Here is a 14,385-nt window from a genome sequence, read left to right on the forward strand (position 1 = left end):
TAATCCCCTCTCCTTCAGTAGTCTTCTGTGTGACCTGGTGCAAATCACTTTATTCATTCAATCATATTTATTGAACACTTAGTGTGTGCAGAGCACTAATAAACAGACACATTCCCTGCCCACATGAGCTTACCGATTCAATTCTCTGGGCTCACTTCCCTCCTCTGCAAAATGGTGATTCAATACTTGCTGAATTGTACATTCCAAGCGCTTAGTACAGTGCTCTGCACATAGTAAGCACTCAATAAATACTATTGAATGAATGAATACCTGTTCTCCCTCCTACAGATTGAGAACGCCCCATGTGGGACTTGATTATCTTGTCTTTACCCCAGCGCTCAGTGCTTGGCACATAGTGAGCGTTTAGCTGTGGGTGTTGTGGTTCTTGCTGTTCATTCAAACGTATTTACTGAGCGCTTACCATGTGCAGAGCACTGTACAAAGTGCTTGGGAGAATACAATATACATTGTCATATTCATTGAGTGCTTACTGTGTGCAGAGCACTGTACTAAGAGTTTGGAAGAGTACAATCTTCATTCAGTCATATTTATTGAGCACTTACTGTGTACAGAGAACTGTACTAAGTGTTTGGGAGAATATGATGTTCATATTTATTGAGCACTTACTGGATGCAGAGCACTGTACTAAGTGGTTGGGAGAGTACAACATTCATTCATATTTACTGAGTGCTGTGTGCAGAGCACTGTACTAAACGCTTGGAAAGTACAACTCAGCAATAGAGACAAGCCCTGCCCACAACAGTCTTACAGTTATTGAGTGCTTACTGTGGGCAGAGTACTGTACTAAGTGGTTGGGAGAGTACAATATTCATTCAGGGGTATTTATTAAGCAATTACTGTGTGCAGAGCATTGTACTAAGCACTTGGGAGAGTACAATATTCATTCCTTCCGTCGTATTTATTGAGTGCTTACTGTGTGCAGAGCCCTGTACTAAGCGCTTGGGAGACTACGATGTTCCTTCAGGGGTATTTATTGAGCGCTTACTGTGTGCAGAGCACTGTACTAAGCACTTGGGAGAGGACATTATTCATTCCTTCCGTCGTATTTATTGAGTGCTTACTGTGTGCAGACGACTGTAGTAGGCGCTTGGGAGAGTACAAGCACGTGGCTCAGTGGAAAGAACCTGGGCTTCGGAGTCAGAGGTCATGGGTTCGACTCCCGGCTCTGCCACTTGTCAGCTGTGTGACTGTGGGCAAGTCACTTCACTTCTCTGTGCCTCCGTGACCTCATCTGGAAAATGGGGATTAACTGGAAGCCTCCCATGGGACAATCTGATTACCCAGATACAATACAGATACAATCTGTATCGATCCCAGCGCTTAGAACAGTGCTCTGCACATAGTAAGCGCTTAACAAATACCAACATCACTAGAACAGTGCTCTGCACAGAGTAAGCGCTTAACAAATACCAACATTATGATTATTACAATGGTCATTCCTTCAGTCGTATTTACTGAGCGGCAACTGCGTGCCGAGCGAGCACCGTACTGAGCGGTTGGGAGGGTAGGACGTAGCAGGAGAGAGAGAGTGAGGAGGAGGTTGGGGGTGGAAGTTGGGGGTGGGCCAGGCCGGGGCGGGCCGATGCCAAGGCCCTGCGCCTTTAAACCGCACTCCCAGAACCCTTTGTGGGGAGTGGTTTTGGTTTGGCTGTCCTCTCCTGCCCGTCTTGCCCCTCCTGCCCGTCTTGCCCCTCCTGCCCGTCTTGCCCCTCCTGCCCTTCCTGCCCCTCCTGCCCTTCCTGCCCTCCTCCGCCCCGGCGGCCGACAGCTCGGTAAGCGGGAAAGGGACCTCTGATAACAGCCTGCTCCTGCCCCTGCCCACGCTCCTGTTCCTGCCCCTGCTCCTGCCCCTGTTCCTGCTCCTGCCCCTGCCCCTGTTACTGCCCCTGCTTCTGCCCCTGCCTTCCAGAGCAGCAACCGCGAGCCCGGAAAGCGGGGAGGGGCCGTCCGTTGCCTGCAGGCGGACTCGCTTTTTTTGAACAGGCGCCAGTAGCCTGCTTCGGTTCCTGCTCCTGCCCCGGTCCCTGGTCCTCCCCCTGCCCCGGCCCCTGTCCCTGGTCCTGCCCCGGCCCTTGTGACTGGTCCGGCCTCTGCCCCGGTCTTGCCCCAGCCCCTGGTCCTGCCCCAGCCTCTGCCCCTGGTTCTACCCCGGCCTCTGCCCTGCCCCAGCCTCTGCCCCTGGTTCTACCCCGGCCTCAGCCCTGCCCCAGCCTCTGCCCCTGATCCAGCCCCCGCCTCTGCCCCTGATCCAGCCCCGACCTCTGCCCCAGTCCTGTCCCGGCCTCTGCCCCTGGTCTTGCCCCGGCCTCTGCCCTGCTCCTGCCCCAGCCTCTGCCCCCGGTTCTACCCCGGCATCTGCCCTGCTCCTGCCCCAGCCACCCTCTGCCCCTGGTCCTGCCCCGGCCTCTGCCCCTGGTCCTGGTCCAACCCCGGTCCAGCCCCTGCCACCTGTCCCACCCCGGCCCCTGCCGCTGGTCCCACCCCGGCCTCTACCCCCAGTCCTGCCCCGGCCTATGCCCCTGGTCCTGCCCCGGCCTCAGCCCCCACTCCTCCAGAGCAGCAGCCACGAGCCCGGTGAGCAGGAACGGGGCCTCAGTTGCCCGCAGTTGGGCTCACTTTTTCTGACCAAAGACTAATAGGCTGGCCCAGCCCTCCGTCGAGCCCCTTCTGCTCTTTGATTTGGGGTGGGTTTGAAGGGAGGGCTCTCTCCCCGTGCCCTGCCCAGCACATCCCAGCCTGGCACCTGCCCCCGGGCTGCCAGCCACCGCCCACCACGGGGCACAAGCAGGAGAAGGCCGGAAGGACCCGCCCTCCTCAGGGGGCAGCCAGGTACCCCTGACCCACCATCCAAGGAGACACACTGCCACCTTGACACCAAGCCCGTCTTGCTCCTTGTGAAAAATGCCTAGGGCGTGGCGTGCTTCCCTTGGAATCAGGGGGGACAGGCCACTCCTGACTTCTTGTAGGGGAAGGGAAGGTAGGAGGTGGATGCAGGGAAACAGCCTCAGTTCAGCAGGACGGTGATAGTGAGTACGCTAGGAGCGAAGAGATTTTTCTCCTTTTCTCACTGCCTTGGCCTATCTACAGCAGAATAATCCTCAGCCCCCCAAACTTCACCTCTCCACAGTGGAATTCATGAACGCTCCTATCCCCTCTCCTCTTCCCAAGTTTCCCATCGCTGTCATCCACACTACCATTTCTCATCTTCCCAGCCCACCAAACCGGAGGTCATTTTTGACCCCCTGCTGTTCTCTTGCCAAAGAGTTAATCTCTCAAATCTTGCTGACTCTTCCCCCATACTAATATATGGATCTACCCCTTTCACTACTATTTTACCACCATCGGAGTAATAGCCTTCGTCGCTTCTCAGCTAGGTGACCGTAAGTGTCAGCACCTCCCTTCTCCAAAATCCCCAATGGTTCCCCTATAACTTCCCTCATGAAAGCTCCAAAAGCTTCAAAGTTATACATGTAAGCTCGATGTGGGCAGGTAATGTGACTACCGACTCTGTTGTATGTACTCTCCCAAGTGCTTCGTACAATGCTCTGCACACAGTAAGTACTCGATAAGTGCCGCTGATGATGAGGATTAGCTGGCTTCCTCTTAGTAGTTATAAATAAAATAAGATGGAATAAATAAGAGAAAGCAAATGTCTCCTACATTCTGTGAGCAGTTACATTTCAAGAGACTAAAAATGTTTGAGATTAACTGTTTTAACTTGTATCCTTTTCCTCTGGGCGTTTCGTATTCATCCCACCTGCAGCCCCACGGCACTTATGTGCATATCCGTAAAGTACTTATACTCATGACTGCCTCCCCATTTGGGCTGTAAACTCATCGTGGTCAGGGAATGTGTCTTCCAAATCTGTTGTACTCTCCCATGCACTTAGTACAGTGCTCTGCACAAGTGCTCAAGAAGTGCCCTGAGTGACTGACCGTTGGAATTTGACCACTGTTGGGTCAGTTTGGAAGGTAATGACGTCCTTACTGATCTAAACCACGTCTAACACAGCTTTGTTTCATCTTGTTACTTTTATTTTTCTAGAGAGAATGACCCAAAGGAATCCTAAGCAGAAAATAATATCTCAGTTTCATAGTTTGGCAGCCGAGGGCGACGTCAGCAAGTTGACAGCAATACTCAGTCATTCTCCAGATCTCCTCAACAAAACTTCTGAAAATGGCTGGACTGCGCTAATGTACGGTGCCAGGAATGGACACCCAGATGTCGTCCAACTTTTACTAGAAAAGGGGTGAGTGATATAGGCGATTCGGTGTGTTGCAGTACAGTTCACTTCCATTCCAGTTTCTTTAGCAGTAAATTATTCTGGGTATCCTGTTGACCAATAGATCAGTTATAAAAGATCACCTAATGTTTATAAGACATAATTCACACCAGTACATATTGCGATTGTAAAAGTAGCCGCATTTAAGAATTGTTCTTAAAATCTTAAGATTTTAAAGGACAGTTATCCTGGTCATTCAGGAAGAAACAATTTAGAAAACTGTGAAAGTAGATTTTACATACATTTATCCAAGAATCCAGGAAGATGATTGTGAAATTAAAAATAGTGTCTGGCATTGCAATCAAAAGACTGTCTTTCCAAGCATATAGCTCAATATGGGCAGGAAAGATGTCTACCTACTCTGTTACGTTGTACACTCCCAAGTGCCTATACAGTGCCCTGCACACGGTAAGTACTCAGTTAATTTGATTGACAGTAGAATTTGTTGAAACATCCGCTCGATTCGGGCCATTGTATTAGGCCCTTGGGAAGTGCAGACTAAAGCAATGATACTTTTCCAGCCCGTAAGGAATTTATATACTAATAGGGAGAGACAAGTAATTAAAATATTTACAACTGGAATGATTATAATAAATGAGTACACCTATGGTATTCGTTCACCTAGTTGCCCCACATTTTGCATGATTTTTGCAACCCAAAAATAGGGGAGGGATTATGTGGGGAATTAAGTATAGCAATAAGGGGAGCAGGAGAAAAAAGAAAGAGGTGGGGGAAGGAGGGAAGAAGGAGGGAAAGCAAGAGGTCACTTAAGACTTTATGAATTAGGGTAACTTCTAATGAAAGTTTAAAAGAAGAAACTCCCCTGGCTTCTTGTCTCTTTGTGTTATGCATTCTACCTCATTCCCACTTCCTACTCTGGAGCACACATGTTTTGAAGAAGAAACTCCGAATTACACATGAGGTATTTTAGGAGGGTTTAAATGTGGGGAGAACCATGGCCTGGAGGGAGTTCCAACAGGGAGGGTGTGAGGGATTTGAGTCATTGCTAGAAGAATGGTTTAGCAGGAACTAAGCCAGTGAGTTGGGGAAACTGTGGGTGAAGGGAAGCGATAGGTGAGGTATCACTGCGGGGTGGAGAGCCTGAAAGTCTTTGATTCAGAGACAGTCAGAAGGACCTGAGTTCTAATCCTAGCTCTGCCACTTGTCTGCTGTGTGACCTTGGACAAGTCACTTAACTTCTTTCACAGCTGAGGGAACTGTGAGTCCCATGTGGGATGTGGACCGTGTCCAACCTGATTAACTTATATCTACCTCGGCGCTTACGGTGCCTGGCACGTAGTAACCAATTTACACCATTTTTTAAATACCATTTAAAAAAAAAACCCAGTGAAGAATTTTGAGGAGAGAAGTGTGGGCTAAGCAACGCTTTGGTTGGATGATCCATGCAGTCGCACACAGTATAGGTTGGAGTGGGGAGTAGCTGAAGAAGGGATTGCATCAGTATTTTCAACCACGCCACCACCCCTCCTAATAGATAAAAGTTCACCAGTAGAAGCATTATCTTTGATCAGGACATCAGCCCTAGGTCTTTTTCAGCTTATTGGTTCTTTAGACAGTAAGGTCACTTTGGGCAGGGAACTATGTCTACCAACTCTGTTGGATTGTACTCTCCCAAGCGTTTAGTCCAGTGCTTTTCACACTGTAATTGCTCAAAGACCATTGATTGATTTTTAACAAATAACCTACCAAGGCCAGAATTCTGAAATGCCTCAGATGAATCCGTATTCAGAAAAGTTATGGACATTCAGTATTCTAGAGGTGCTCTTATGTTTGCATTATTTTTCATTCCCCCGGTGATGAATCACATATATCACAAAATTGTAGTATCAGTGGGTATTTGGAACTTGCAAAGTGAATGTGGAAATATTTTCTTTCCAATTTGATCCCCAATTCTTTTCTATATTTGCAGGTGTGACAAATCTATTGTTAATAAATCAAGACAGACTGCACTGGACATTGCTACATTTTGGGGGTATAAGCATGTAGTTAATTTACTGGCGAATACTAAGGGTAGGGAAACACCTCGATTCCTTCCCAAAAAAGCGGAGGAATGGGAAAATTATTTCAGCAAAACTCTCCTGGATAGAAAAAGTGAGAAAAGAACCAATTCTAGTTGGCTGTTGGCTAAACAAAGTCATCCAGCTACGATTTATATCCTTTTCTCAGATCTAAGCCCACTGGTTACACTGGGGGGAAATAACGACAGTTCCCAACAGCCAGAAGTCAAGCTCTGTCAGCTGAGCCACGCTGATGTAAAAGATTATTTGACCCAGCCTGATAAGATCATCCTAGTTTTTCTTGGGGTAGAACTTGAAATGAAAAAAAAGGCCCTGAATCCTACCCATGGGGAAACCTTAACAGAAGAGGAAGATGAAGTAGCCTGGTTTGCCCTTGGAATAGATCACGTTTCGGCTGAACAGTTTAAGAAGAGGCATGAAGATTGTTATTTCCTTCACCCTCCGATGCCTGCTCTCCTGCAACTCAAAGAGAAAGAAGCTGGTGAGATAGAAGTTTTAGTTTATCATATGGTTTAATCAGTGGAGTGGGGTCTGGGGGGCCCCAAAGAGTAACCAAGCCCAGAAGTGGACCCAGGGCTTCTTGCTTAAGGCAGAGAGGATTGGACAACTAACTATTAGAGATTTTGGAGGAATATGAGATGTGCAAATGGACAACTGTACTATTAGAGATTTTGGAGGAATGTGAGATGTGCAAACGGATGTTTAAGAAAAATGATCTGGGTAGCAGAGTGTTGTATGGACTGCAGAGGAGAGAGGCTGGAGGTAAGGAGATGAGCGAGGAAGGGGATGCAATAATGATGGTAAATTGTGATTATGTTAAGTGGTTCCTGTGTTCCAAGCATTTTACTAAGCATTGAGGTAAATACAAGACTATCAGGTTGGACGCCATCCCTGTCCCAAATGAGACTCACAGTGTAGGGGAGAGAGAACAGGCATTTAATCTCCATTTTGCAGATAAGGAAATTGAAGCACAGAGAAGTTAATTGACTTGACCAAGGTCCTACCACCGGCAAGGGGTAGGGGAAGGATTAGAACCTAGGTCCCATGATTCCCAAGCCAATGTTCTGTGCTGTTTCTTAGTAATCAAGCCAGGATTTCTCAGTAATCAAGCTGGAGTGCCTTGACAGTCTGCTTGGAGAAGAAAGGGAGATTTAAAGAAATATCATGGAGGAAGAATCTACAGGATTTGGCAACAAGCCAAATATGGGGATCGAGAGAAGGGGAAGAGTCATCAGTGGTATTATTGAGCGCTTACTATTTGCAGAGCATTCTGCTAAGCACTTGGGTAAGGACAATACAACAGAGTTGGTAGACGTGTTCCCTGCCCACAGTGAGTTTAGAGTCTAGAGTCGAGGATAATGCCAAAGTTGTGGGCTTCAAGTAATAGCCTGCGCACTTGAGTCTGTACCCCATTAAACACTTTGATTTTTTTTTTTTACCCCCCACACTTTACATATTCATCTAGAGTTTATCTTAATGTCTGTCACCCCTTCTAGTCCATAAATTCCTTGTGGGCAGGGAGCGTGTCACTTACTGTGCTGTATCCTACTCTCCCGTTTGCTTAGGACAATTCACACACAGTAAGTACTCATCGTTTGACTGATTGATTAGCAGTGTCAACTCTTAAAGAAAACTTGAGGAGAGGATTTGGGCTTCGTTTTTAAAGATGACACTTCTGGCATATAATGGTCATTAGATAAGTTCTCCTAAATAGACTTAGGACTTTTGCAATTAGGATTCCAAAGTGAAGTTAAAAAAACCAACCCATTTTCTCGTTGTCCAAGTGAGTTGCAAGAGTAAAGCAAAAATCTGAAATTTAAAAGTTAATCTCCTCACTGGGGTCAGACACGCTGTTTTTCCTGCTTTTTAAATGGCTGAATTTACATTCTTGTCTTTTTTTGCTTTTTGTTTTTTAAAGGAGTAGTAGCACAAGCAAGATCTGTTCTTGCCTGGCACAGTCGATATAGCTTCTGTCCAACATGTGGAAGTGCCACTAAGATCGAAGAAGGTGGCTATAAAAGACAGTGTTTAAAAGAAGACTGTCCCAGTCTCATTGGAGTTCACAACACATGTTACCCAAGAGTTGGTAAGCTCACCCTTATTGTTTTCCTGCTTTAAGGTATTTGTTAAGCGCTAACTATGTGCCAGGCACTGTCGTAAGCACTGGGTAGATACAGGTTAATGAGGTTGGAGACCATTCATGTCCCGTGTGGAGCTCCATAGTCTTAAACCCAGATGGGGTAATTGAAGCACAGAGAAGAGAAGTGACTTGCCCAAAGTCACACAGCAGACAAGTGACAGAGTCGGAATTAGAACGCAGGTCCTTCTGATGCCCGGGCTCTATCCACTAGGCAATGCTGCTTCCATTAAAAATAGACTCGCTTGCATTCCTTGTTCTCCTCTGGAGTCCTGGTGCTTGAGGCCAAATTGGCTGCCACTCTGGTCAATCCCTTCAAGTTTCTCTGCCATTATTTTCAACACGGCCTACAGGACAAGCGTTTAACTTCCAAGTCATGGCACTTTGCAGAGATATTAAAGAATGAGGCTGCAGTTTTCAATCATCTTTTATTTTCCTTGTCTATTTATTGCCAGATCCGGTAGTGATCATGCAAGTGCTTCATCCAGATGGGAACCAGTGTCTCTTAGGGAGGCAGAAAAGATTCCCCCCCGGCATGTTTACCTGCCTTGCTGGATTTATCGAACCGGGTAAGACTTTCTTCATGCTTCATCTATTCATTAAGGAGAGAGGGAACTTTGCATTCCTTTGCCTGCTGCAAGATTGTTCTTCTGGACAAGCACGTCCAATCGATGAGAATCAAATATTGGCAGTCAAACATTAACGAGTAAGGGTCAAAAATTAAAGTTCAGTCATCAGCAAACAAATCAATCACTGGAAAATGGGTCAGAGTAATGTGGTTTGATCTCAGGCCTAGGATTAATCCTAAACTCCTAACACCGCTTCCCACCCCCGCTTCTCATAACCCTCTTAGTCTTTATATCATTGGTGATGGGAATTTGTTAAAGTTGTCTTCCCTGTGCATGCTCACCCTTTCTTTTTCTCACTATTCCTTCCCTTCCCCGTGTTTTGCCTTTATCGTGGCAGAGCTCAGGAGCTCTACTTAATCTGTAGTCATATCTCCTCTAGACTGTAAGCGCTGTGGGCAGGGAACGTGTCTCCCATAACAGAGTTATAGTGTATCTGTACTCTCCTATCCTCTACTGTATACGGTACTCTCCCAAGAGCTTAGTACAGTGCTCTGTACCCAGTGAGCATGCAATAAATTTGATTACCTGAAAGTGTGTAATCGGTGCCCGCTTTCACATTTGTGATGCCGATGAAAATCTCTAGGACTATCAATAAGTAGGGACAGGCTGACTGTGGTGTTGTGATTTTTGAGAACTGAGATACTAAGGTGCTGCTTACCCCAGCCATTCATGCTTCCCTTTTCCCTCACAGCAACCATGGGAGTTGAGATGGGGAAAAGTGCAAGCTTATGGGTTAAAGTCTCCCAGCATTCTGGGGAAACCCCTGGGAAGTCATGGGATTTACCTGAACTTGGAAACTAAGCATTAAAATGAGCAAGAGCAGCAGGAGAGCTGCTGCAAAATAAGCTGACTAGGAGGACACTGGGCATAGTTTTCTAAAATCGTGGAGCAGCCTGCTACAGTGGAATGTAGAGTGAGCCTATTTGCAATCCATTTTGCCAAAACCATGATATCCCTGCTCCTGGAATTCCAGCACTAGAGAAGGAAGAGAGTAGGGCAATGAAGATGGTCAGTGAAATGGCAGATCTTTCTAATGAGGACAAATTGAAAAATTTAGAACTTTTCACTCTGGAAAGTTGCAGGCTGAGGGTAGATGTGTTTAAATTCTAGAAAATCTTGAAGGGCGTGAATGGCAAACGTGGAATTATTGTTCCCCAAATCCCACATGACCGAACCAAGAAGAGGGGATAGTCATTAAAGCTTGAAGGTAGTAGGTTCAAAACAGACTACAGTTATATCCTGTTACATCCACTATGGGAATAGTCTGTACGCTTGACTTATGTCCATCTAACCCCAACATTATGTCTGAGAGCTGTCGGTAGTGAATTTCTTCTCTTGTTCCCCCGGCTTTCATGCTACTTACGTACTGACACCGTTCCTCCACCGTTTCTTTGCTCCCACTTTTTAATGTTAATTCTAGCCATAGCGACAATCACAGTACTGTCCCACTGTGTCCAAAGCTGTGTCCAACCTGATTAGCTTGTCTCTATTCCCAGTGTTTAGAACAGTACTTGACACATAGAAAGCGTTTGACACATACCTTAATAAATTTTAAAAATATGTATTTGAATCACGTATACTTGCATGTAAAATCTTGATCAAATAAAAATATAGTACTTATTACCAAGTGATATGACTGAGGTATGGCCACTACGTTAATAGCCCTGGTAGAGGCAAAACTTGAAACTGGTAACACTGCCATTCTGCACAGGTGAGGGTGGGTGGAGAGAATGGAAGCTGCTCCAACCCAAATGGGATCTCTGTATGTGTTTGTGTTCGCACAGGAAGGTAAATATAATATCAAATTTAAAAGGGAAGAAAAAAAGGATGTTTCCAACAACTTACTCTTTTAGGTTCAGGATGTGTAATATATAAAATATATGAAAAGCACATCAGTCATTAGGAAATAAATGTTTTCATGCTGATATATGGACTGGTTTTCCATCTAAAAAAATTGCCCTCCAGTTCTGTGTCCTGATTTGGAGAATTCTGCCTTCTTGATTTGCCCTTGCAGGGAATCAATCAATTGTATTTACTGAGCGCTTACTGTGTGCAGAGCACTGTACTAAGTGCTTGGGAGAGTACAATAGAAGAGTTGACACAATCCTGGCCCATAAGGAGCTCACAGCTAAATGTAATCTTTATTCAGAATATTTTCATCATCCATTTATTCCTTGCTCCATTTAATTAGGGGAGACAATTGAAGATGCTGTTCGAAGGGAAGTAGAGGAGGAGAGTGGGGTTAAAGTTGGCCACGTTCAGTATATCTCCTGTCAGCCCTGGCCGATGCCCTCCTCCTTAATGATTGGCTGCTTGGCTGTTGCGATATCTACAGAAATTAAAGTCGATAAGAATGAAATAGAGGATGCCCGTTGGTTCACTAGAGAACAGGTAAAGTTCAATCTAACTTCTTTTCTCCTATTCATTAATCTTACACCGTTTCGGTTTGGGCGTGAAGTAGGTGTCTTTTTTTTTTTTTTGGCCCCCAGCAAGTTGAATAAAGATTTATATTCCTCACATCTCTGCTCATTATATGCAAATTACATATGGATGGATAGGCTCTAATAGAGCAAATTTCTGATGATTATTCCCACTGGGGAGCTTGCGGGCTTTGGAGAAGCCTTTCAGAGCATGATTCTTTTTTTAGTGAGGATGGTTGAGGCCTACTTTCTCCTTCAGAATGCCAAAAATCTAGGAGGACACCATTTAATGGCCTTGTAAAGTGAGGAAAAATATGTCTTAGAAGAAGAGAATTGGAATTGAAATATGTGAATCTATTTTGCCTCTCAAATTTGTTTTAGCTCTACTGTAAGAAGCCAAAACGAAGTGCAGTTAAATGTAACTGTGTATTGTGCAAGCTCCTGCTTCCTTTAAAATTGACCTTGTCCAAAAGAATAGAAGATATTTTTAAAGCACACCTTATATGAGAAGCATTGGAGGCAGCAGAAACTCCTGCTTTAAAGAGATGTTTAGTACAGTGCCTGACACATAGTAAATGCTTCACAAATATCCCAATTATCATTATTATTATTTAAAGAAAACGGCAGAGGAAGTGGCCTAACACCCAGGTATTCATTTGTAGACATTTAGTTTAAGAAAGGGACTTTGGATTATTTTCTGAGATCTGACAGCCACTCATTTCTGTTATGCCTAAATTTATTAGATAATTTATTATTATTTATTACATGTATCTGATGTACCAACTTTATTATATTGTACTCACCCAAGCACTTAGTATAGTGCATCTCACATACAATAAGTGCTCAATAAATATGATTGATTAATGGAAAACAGTGTAGCCTAGTGGAAGGAACCCGGGCCTAGGAGTCAGAAGGATCTGGGTTCTAATCCTGGCTCCGCTATTTGCCTGCTTTATCACATTGGACAAGGCACTCCTCTGTGCCTCAGTTTCCTCAACTGTAAAATGAAGAGTCAATCTCTGTTCTCTCTCCTACTTTATGAGCCCCATGTGGGACAGGGACTTTGTCTGACCTGATTAACTTGTTTTTCCCCCTTGCTTAGAATAGTGCTTGACACATAGTAAGCATTTAAGAAATGCCATTTTTAAAAAATGGGCAAGATTTAAAAAACTATATCCAACTAAAGAGCAAAAGGGAAAAGCTGGATCATTCTAAATGTTTCTGTCAGTTCAGGAAATTTGTCTCAAAAGTGCCCAAAGATTTGAAAATTTAGAGGAACCTGATTTCTTAATCCAAAAATTGCTTTTCTATGTACTCCATCACATTCATTCATTCAGGTGTATTTATTGAGCATTTACTGTGTGCAAAGCACTGTAGTAAGCACTTGGGAGAGTACAACATAAGTGGACACATCCCCTGCCCACGACAAGCTTATAACCTAGCTCCCAGTGGGTATATGCTTCTTAAGCACCCACATTTTAAAGTGAAGTCACAAGCCCCTTGTGGGAATTAAAGATTCCTTGGGAAATTTAGCCAGTCAATTTTGTAGAGGAGTAGTGTTCCCTAATGGAAAGAGCACAGGCCTGGGATTCAAAGGACCTCGGTTCATTCATTCATTCAATCAGATTTATTGAGCACTTACTGTGTGCAGAGCACCGTACTGAGCGTTTGGGAAAATACAATACAACAATAGACATATTCCCCCACAGTCTAGAGGGGGAAGACAGACATCAATACAAATAAATAAAATGACAGATATGTACATAAGTGCTGTGGGGTTGGGTGCGGGGAAGAACTTAAGGAGAAAGGGTGATGCAGAGGGAGTGAGAGAAGAGGAGCGAGGGGGCCTAGTCTGGGAAGGCCTCTTGGAGGGGATGTGCCGACAATAAGGCTTTGAAAAGGGGGAGGGTGATTGTCTGATTTGAGAAGGAAGAACATTCCAGGCCAGAGGCAGGACATGGGCCAGTATTCGGCAGCGAGACAGGCACGAGCGAGGCGCAGTGAGAAGGTTAGCACTCTAATCCTGACTCTGCCACTCGTCTGATTTGTGACCTTAGGCAAGTCACTTAACTTTTCTGTGCCCCAGTTTCCTCATCTGTAAAATGGATATCGAGTTCTACTTCCTTCTCCTTAGACTGTGAGCCCCATGTTGGGCTGGGACTGCATAAACATGATTATCTTGTGTCTGCCCAGCAATTAGAACAGAGCTCGACACATAGTAAGCGCTTAAGAAATACGATTGTCAGTCAAAAAAACAATCGGCCTGCGGTGATGAAATGTTCCATTGAGTACTTCTCGAGAAGTAGAAGAGGATACCGTTTGAATGTTGTTGAAATTTTGTCATGCATGTTTGATCTTTTTAAGAGGAAACCTCCCGGACCTCATTTGTTGCCTGTGTGTCGTAGGTTGTGGATGTACTCACCAAGGGAAATCAGCAGATGTTCTTTGTGCCGCCCAGCCGAGCCATTGCCCACCAGTTAATCAAACACTGGATTCGAATGAATTCCAACCTTTGAATCTGAAGCCCTGACTCTTCAGGATGATGTTGCACTTCTGACCACTGTTCTTTCTTCAGGAAATAGAAATATATGCTCATTTATTAAAGTATCATGGCCCAAGATAGCTACCGGTCTTTAGACTATCCATTTGGCCGAGAGATAACAGAATCCCTATGTCTAAATCAGAGGTGCTCCAGAGTTTCTTAAACCTATGACAATTCTCTTCTGAATCTCTTTCGTTCTTAGTGACTGCTTCAAGGTTGCACTTTTCCAGGGATTTGCCTCTGAGAGGTTTGTTTTTGTTTCATTTTTCTTGTAAAGAGGAAATATGACCTGAGGACTGAATCAAAAATGAGGA

General features: G+C 44.9%; 1 protein-coding gene across 4 annotated transcripts; it reads left to right on the forward strand.

Moving 5' to 3' along the window:
• Positions 1-1,756: 1,756 nt before the first annotated feature.
• Positions 1,757-14,151, forward strand: NUDT12 (nudix hydrolase 12). 4 transcript variants are annotated; one of them, XM_029074203.1, is made up of 7 exons: positions 1,757-1,793; positions 4,067-4,271; positions 6,235-6,824; positions 8,262-8,429; positions 8,936-9,049; positions 11,301-11,500; positions 13,935-14,151. In XM_029074203.1, exons 2-7 carry the CDS (start codon positions 4,072-4,074, stop codon positions 14,043-14,045), a joined length of 1,383 nt encoding a protein of 460 aa, XP_028930036.1. In that variant the 5' UTR covers positions 1,757-1,793; positions 4,067-4,071; the 3' UTR covers positions 14,046-14,151. The 4 variants fall into 4 exon arrangements, with proteins under 4 accessions (XP_028930036.1, XP_007670004.1, XP_007670013.1 ...); XM_007671814.3 differs by lacking the exon at positions 1,757-1,793 and adding an exon at positions 2,218-2,595; XM_007671823.4 differs by lacking the exon at positions 1,757-1,793 and adding an exon at positions 2,614-2,850.
• Positions 14,152-14,385: the final 234 nt, after the last annotated feature.

This window comes from Ornithorhynchus anatinus, chromosome 10 (assembly GCF_004115215.2).
Source record: "Ornithorhynchus anatinus isolate Pmale09 chromosome 10, mOrnAna1.pri.v4, whole genome shotgun sequence".
Classification (NCBI taxonomy): Eukaryota; Metazoa; Chordata; class Mammalia; order Monotremata; family Ornithorhynchidae; genus Ornithorhynchus; species Ornithorhynchus anatinus.